Here is a 7,944-nt window from a genome sequence, read left to right as displayed (position 1 = left end):
TACTAAAGATGTAGAATGTGTGAAGAAAATGAATACAGTTTGAGGGAAGATTACCTTTTTTACTTTTTAATCAAGTAATAAATGACTTATGGGCTCTGCTTTAAGCTAGAGGTGTATATTTCAATTCCAATTCTCAAGGAAAAGGAATCAAAATACCCATAATTCAACATGAGAGGGTTAAGAATAAGGGAAAATTCAATCATTTTTATTTTTGTGTGTTATATTTCAATACCTCATATCCTATTTTCGGGTAATCATGAGTCTTAATGGAATTTTATGAGTAGTCTGAACTATGGATTTATAATTTACCATTGTTTGTTAACAATTGCATAATTAATCACTTCACAGGTTGTGTGAGGTTCATCACGGCCTGTGATTGGTCGGTTGACTGCATGACATCTCGCCCAAGGTGTCTTTGACGAGGACGACTGGCTGGATAGAGAGTTGCAGGAGATAGTGGTAGTAAATCCAGCCGACTCTGCCCGACCAGGAAGCCCATAAAACTCCGTCTAACGAGCTCACAAATCAATCGTTTAAATGAGCTCAATGTTTTTGAACTCACTTTTCAGCAAATATCAACCGGGTGAAGCGTGGTTTCCGAGTGGTTTTGATCCCGCGGTGAGCGCTGCCAACAGGAACTGCAAAACGGGACCAGGGGAGCCCGCCGTAGCGGCGGGTGCCTCTTCTGTAGGGTGGAGAGGGATGCATGCGGGTACCGCTGCTGGACATTATCCCACTTTTGATTTTACAAGCTCCAATTACTACACGTCTGTCAATAACACCCCTTTCAGTACATCATATGGGTACCAGGCATGCGGTTTTGCCTCTACTTGCCCCCAAGTTCAAGTGCAAAACGGGGGCTATACGGACCAATATACCACTTACCCCCATCATAACGGGTATGCCACGCCCAATATTACGGCTTACCCAACTACATGGAGCCCCTCCCAAAAAGACACTGGGTTTGTTAGTCCCGTGAGTGGGGCCTTTATCGGGTCGGGACAGGACATCACCATTCAGGGGCACCACGAAGGAAAAACACTCGACAACCACATCGATTCCAAAGCAGATGACGGAGAAAGCGAACCTGTCTATAAAGGTCCTGTGTATAACTGGATGAAAATACCAGGTGAGTAATATAGAATCATGTTATTTATTTTCTTGTTTTCATGTTTTTTTTATTTGCCTTGATGTGCATGTTTTATTATCATTATTATCATCATCAATATCATCATCATCATCATCATCATCATCATCATCATCATCCTCATCATCATGGTGTGTGTTTTGTTTGTTTTTGTTTTTTGCTCTTTACCGTCCTCAACATCAGCGATTGCTTCTCTAAAAAGCAAATTGACCATGTTTACATCCGGTTCGAAGTAAGTAAAAAAAAAAAGGAGACAAATACAAATACGACCTTATATTAAGCTATCCGGTTATTCATTATCATGCTTTCTATGATTCTAGAACGAAATATAATTATAGAATTACCAGCCACATTTACATGTTTATTTTTTGTAATTTCCTGAAATTGATATACTTATTGCCATCGGAATAATAATGATTAAATTTAGTTATCCAGATATCACACATTTTATTACCTACAGAGTTCAATTTGTAAAGCAATTAATCTGTTATCACGATAATAGGAATTTTGAATTATTGCAGTAATAATTTCGCATGACGATAGATAGCCTGTAAGAACGTCAAAATACTTTATTACTACATTTAGATATTAAGAAGAATCAACATAATATGCAATTTGCAGAAGGAAGAAATAGAAAGGGAAAAATTAAACGACAAAAGAGAGAGAGAGAGAACGGGGGGGGGGGTCCGAGAAGGAGAAATAAATAGATAGCCAAAGGTAAGATGTGAACTGAGAAAGAAACAAAATGATGAGAATGGATAACATGCATTGCCACTGTGTGTATTAACTCAACTATTACTTTAGCTAAAATTCTGGGAAGTTTGTTAGAGATTATACGTATGCAAATATGAAATGGAATACTATTGTCATCATATTCGTAATTAGTAGCTAATGTTTTGATCAATCGTTTCTATTACTGTGGTGGTAAACGGGTATAAACTTCCGTAAATGGATAAGCCTCTGCGGATGCGTAACACATGCTCGCGATGATTTCTTATTTAAAACACTTACCTTGCTTTAAATACATGGAATTTGATATAAAAATACGCCAATATGTCATACCGTCGTTATGAAGTGATCAATAAAACATTTTTTACGCTGTATAGCATGTAACTTAATGGCAGACATCGGCGCCCTTTTTTGTTCTATTAGAATTCATGTTATTATAGGTTAATGTAATGGGTGTAACCTGATAGTAAAACTATGAATTTGATTTTAGAGTTGCCTCTAGAAATGGATTAGACATTGCGACAGATTCGGTTAATAAGATATGTTATTAATAGTTTTAAGCATTAAATGAAGAAAAAAACCAGTAGTAGTGGTAGTAGTAGTAGTAGTAGTATGAGCTGTACTATAATAGTAAAAGTAGTAGTGCACATATCAGTTAGTTGTACTATAGTAGTAGTATATACTACTACTACTACTACTACTACTACTAGTAGTAGTAGCAGTAGTAGTAGTAGTAGTAGTAGTAGACGTAGTAGTAGTAGTTGTAGTAGTAGTAGTAGTAGTAGTAGTAGTAGTAGTAGTAGTAGTAGTAGTGGTAGTAGTGGTAGTAGTGGTAGTAGTGGTAGTAGTGGTAGTAGTAGTATAGTAGTAGCAGCAGCAGCAGCAAAGGTAGTAGTAGTATTAGTAGTAGTAGTAGTAGTAGTAGTAGTAGTAGCAGCAGTAGTAGTAGTAGTAGTAGTAGTAGTAGTAGCAGCAGCAGCAGCAGCAGCAGCAGCAGCAGCAGCATCAGCAGCAGTATAGGGATAGGATTAGTGATGTAGGTGTTTTGATAATGGTGGTGATGGGACCATTGTAGCAGTGGTGTTGGTAATTTGGATCTTTATATCAAGTTTATCATGTTTATTTCCATTTCATTTCCATCATATACATCAAATGCATGCAAATTATACATAATTACATATAAACTACAGATAAATCATAATAACCTTACAATTACATAAAATTATAATAAGAAAAGCATAAGTAGAAATGAGGGTATCTACTAAGAAGGGTCCACTAGTAGTACAATCTGTACAATTCGTGGTAGTAGTTGAAGTAGAAGTAGTAGTAGTAGTAGTAGTAGTAGTAGTAGTAGTAGTAGTAGTAGTAGTAGTAGTAGTAGTAGTAGTAGTAGTAGTAGTAGTAGTAGTAGTAGTAGTAGTAGTAGTAGTAGTAGTAGTAAAAGTAGTAGTCACGTAGTAGTAGCAACATCAGCAGCAGTAGAAGTAGCAACATATTTATTTTAGATACAATATGTAATTCGTTGTCCAACTATTGTAAGCATTTTCAAGTTTCACTTTTGTTTGTCGTATGAGGTGTGTAAATGAGGGATAAGTTGTCATATAAACTATTTCTGCTCTATTTCATTACATGAAATGTTAAAAATTTCAATTTACTCCACTAATTTAGAATATGGCTAAAATCTATATTGGATATTCGAAGTCCATTTTTTGGAAAGATGTTAAAATGATTTGATTTGAATTTGATACTGTGATCAACTCAAGAGCTTATCTCTCATCAAATAGCCCCAAAATGAGATATTTCATTTCATGTAATGAAATATTGGAAGAAAGATAGCGAGTGAGTGATATCATCGTATTTCTTATTTGCATATCGCGCATTCAAAAATGTTTGCGAATTGTGCAAGTATTTAAGTTTATCTGATTTGATAGTTTTCCCCAAAGTGCATGTTTTTTTTTCATAGATTATATGAATGTGCACGCCCTAAAACAATTATGATGTGACTATTTGATATAAAATAAAAGTATGTCTCATTGGACATATATGAAGACATTTTAATTATATGTGTTAATAATAATAGATAAAAAAATGGCCACTTTACTTAGGTTATTACATGAATATTCGATTGTTAGATGATAGACAATATTTGTCAGCTTAGTATATATGAGTCAGTACGGGGAAGTTGTCATTCTTTTCAATGTTAATACTCTTCTTCTTTAAAAAAAAATCCGTTAATGAAGACAAAACTGTTAAGTTAACATCAGTAAATGAATTTTCGTCGAAGCTGATTTCTTTAAAATTGCCAGGCTGAAATCGACAATTTATTTTCTAAGAACTATACGTGTCGTACTAGTATAACCTTCAAATTAGACCTTAAAAAAAAATCAAGTTTCAAATGATTAAATTTCAAACATCTGGTGTGACAACATGTAAGTCTAATGTTACTATATCAGAACATATACCTCTTTCTCAAAAGATTATTTTACAATAAACAGCTGCTTGCGATAAATATTGTAGAAAGGGTATCAGCTGCGTCGCTTGGTCAGATCAGAAACGGAAGGGGAGATGACAGTCACAAAATGGGTAGAATGAACTACAGCACAATGGAAAGTTACTCGTAAAAAGTAAATAGGGCCTATATTGAATATGGGGAATTGCCAATTCGTCTATTGCTAACTCGTCCACTCATCACATGGTCTACCTTCATTTAGTCTTTAGAATGCCATTTCGTCCATCAACATTTCGTCTAACAACCATTTGGTCCAGTCATCACTTCGTCACCAGTTCTTCTGTGACCATTTCGTCTTATAATCAGTTGGTCTAAAGTCTACTTTATTTTCATTCATTTCGCCCAATTAACACTTAATTTATTTTAACAAATATGTCTATATGGACTAGGTGGCTATTGGACCAACTGGTTATTAGACGAAATGGTAAATGGACGAAATGGCAATTAGACCATACGGATACCATTCCGAGATCAGTGTCAGCATAATGAAATATTTAATTGAATTGAATCCAAGTTTGTCTGGTGGATGACTTAGGGATTCGTTATGTAATAGCTACGTCTGCACGTCAAGTTAACGTAAATTAATATTGAGATTGAATCTTGTGACAACTGACGAGTCTATTTTTATGATGACACGTCAAATATAATTAGTTTGCTGTACAGCATATCTTGATCCGTCTAAAGCAATGTATAGAGCGTCGAATTATATAACCTATTATGGATTGTGTGTTAATATTAAAATGTGTCCTCTAATCACTTGAAATTTCGTTGAATTCTATATATTTAAGAACACCAAGAGAACGAAAATGGGCATTGTGCGTTCAAAAGAGCATGTGGGTGTAATGATAACTTTGAATTTACAATGATAAGACTTTGACTCAAGAATCAGCAATACACGATAACTTTTTGTGGGAGCTTTGAGCTATTCATGTCCAATGGACAGAGGGAAACCAAGAGGACAGTGGTTTTACAAATTTCCCTTCTCAAATCTAAGTTGTCAAACTACCGATTCAACAGCCAATGGATGACCACACTTTCAGGTTTTATGTGTAGGGGTGCGGGTGGATTGGTAACCATCGATGACATTGTCAACAACAAAGGCTAATTACTAAGAGTAGAGAAAAAATGTAATGAAGCAAAGTAATTCACAATGCTACACTGATGGGACATGGGATCTTTGGTTTCGCGGGCATGCGATCTTTTGGACTTCTATCATCTGGATATTCTATATTCATGATATTTTGCATTCAAAAATAAACTAAAATTTGGGAGTTAATTTTTAAATCAAGGGCCTATGTAGGCCAACATAACTTGTATAAGCAATCATTCAGCATAAGACAGTATATAGATTCAATACAGTTTAAAAGAGAATGTTTTTAATTATGTATTATTTTTTAATGCCAACTCTGTTATTATTCAATTGTGATGACATTCAGGTTATTTTTATGTCAGAAAAAGAATTCCCCTTTAACAACGCCAGTCGTGGTTGCCCATGGACAATCGTCCTCAGTGGTAAGCATTCGACCGGTTTGCGTTTCGGTCCCATGGGAGTTATCCGGTATTGCAAAAGACGCCGCATATGATTTCGGATCATGTGCTGTAATATCGGTTTCTCCATGGAAACCAGATATAGCACATGATATAACACTCATGTGATGTTATAATATCAAAATCGATATCATTAAAGGGAAATAGAAGATGAATTATGTTTCACGTTGTGGTGGGAACATCGTCAAATGATACACAACTTAGATCTTGTATATAGAAAGGCTAAGTGAGATGAGAAATGAAATGCGTTATTCTTGTGGTTTTGGTTTAGGAAAATATGAAGAACTCATCAGAGCTGCAGAGTAAAAATGATTAAAAAAAAACAAGTAGTGCAAATTATCAAAATATGAGTGATAATGTGAAGGCACTTTTTTTTTCTCAAAGTGATATATGGCAGGTAATTGTCATGTTATTCAAATGAATTAATGATACTTTTACAACTAGAGGAAAGGAGATATTACAATTGTTATTGTTTTGTATTGGGGAACGGTAAGTTGATCATCGTCTTTTCTTTAGTAAGGATGGCGATCTTGTAGTTTGTTAACATCTTATTTTTCATAGCCCTGTGTGCACAACTCTACTTTACATTTCTAAAACATGGATAGAGTCGCAAGCAGGTGTCCTCTTTTTAATGCATTACTCACTGATGAAATATTTCACACGCGGGGAGAGTCAGTTGACATGGTCTTTGCTTTATGCGTTGATGATCTGTAACTCCTCTCTTGGACGTGACGGATGCTGATCGGCTAATTGGCGGGTTGTTCGCCGGGAAGGCCCCACCACGTCGACATGTCTGTGCCTCGATTGGTATGACTGAACATGACAAACATTGAGAGATATTGAGAAGATGCAGGGCTTATTTTCAAATTGGAATGCAGTTTGTGTAGCTCACTTCTTCAACGTGTTGATTTGTGTAAAGGGCATGTTTCAGTCGAGAGCAAGTAACCCAGTGAATAGGGTTTCCTATATTAATTTTAGGCAAAAATGAAACCGAACTTAATAACAGGGTCAATTAAATGAAGACATAGAATAATATGAAGATAAACTCGCTGAAGGTAGTTAACCGTTGAAAACAAAATTATTTAGATTAATTTAAAAAAATAAAAATAAGTACTCTATAATCCTATTTACCCTATCGTCCTTATACTTAAAAAGCAATACTGACCCCTACCTTATTAACATGACATTTAGATGAAGACATACAACAATATAAAGAAAATCCCTGAATGTACTTAACCTTTGAAAACGAAATTACTTTGATGAAGTGATTGAAAAATCATTGAATTCAGTAAATCTATCTATATCAATCCAAACAAACAGTGCATCACATTCATATTGCACATTAACAAATTTAACTTATTTCGGATATTATTCCAGAGACTATATAGCCATTCATGAACACTCCAAAGCGACGTTCTGAAAGATTTGAACACGCGGTTACCCCCAGATTTCACGTAAACGGTAAAAAGCTAATGTACAGAAAGGACCAGTTTCTGATCAATTGGTTTTATGACAGTAATGGTGATGGAGCATCAATCCAAAAACAATTTTAGCAATTGGCCTTGAATTAGATCAACAAATATATTTTCGTTACAGTTTCCTTTGCTTGGATCAATGGCAGTACCAAAACTCTTGAACTTTATAGTCTGGCAACCAGCTCACCACCAATGCCTCCATAATGGATCATTCTAATATAGGATAAGCAATTGTCTAATAGAAACTGCTTGAAGAAATACTTTTTTTTCAATATTTTGTCGCTATTTTGTATTACTTTTGTATAGTTTGATAAACATAAATTTCTTCACCTTGATATAGAGACAGCCTTGGAATAGAACTTCGTGATGTTCATCATGACTGTTCAAAACATAAAAATATGTATAGACTGAAATTCTCCCTGGTGTGTGTTACATAAAACTGTTCGCAAGTTAAGAGCGACTTTAAGCACGACTGGTGAACCTTTCTCACGGGCTAGATAATCACCAATGAACATATAATGGTGAACATCATTTCC

The 7,944-nt window shown here is 35.1% G+C and overlaps 1 protein-coding gene across 1 annotated transcript; it reads left to right on the top strand.

Moving 5' to 3' along the window:
- The first annotated feature begins 365 nt into the window (after window positions 1-365).
- Window positions 366-1,137, top strand: LOC129255580 (uncharacterized). The gene has a single exon (XM_054893925.2). The coding sequence runs from the start codon at window positions 538-540 to the stop codon at window positions 1,135-1,137; it is 600 nt and encodes a 199-aa protein (XP_054749900.1). The 5' UTR covers window positions 366-537.
- Window positions 1,138-7,944: the final 6,807 nt, after the last annotated feature.

The sequence above is a fragment of the Lytechinus pictus genome, chromosome 3 (genome assembly GCF_037042905.1).
Source record: "Lytechinus pictus isolate F3 Inbred chromosome 3, Lp3.0, whole genome shotgun sequence".
Classification (NCBI taxonomy): Eukaryota; Metazoa; Echinodermata; class Echinoidea; order Temnopleuroida; family Toxopneustidae; genus Lytechinus; species Lytechinus pictus.
The sequence above is the reverse complement of the archived record's forward strand: the minus strand, read 5'-3'. Positions and strand labels throughout refer to the sequence as shown.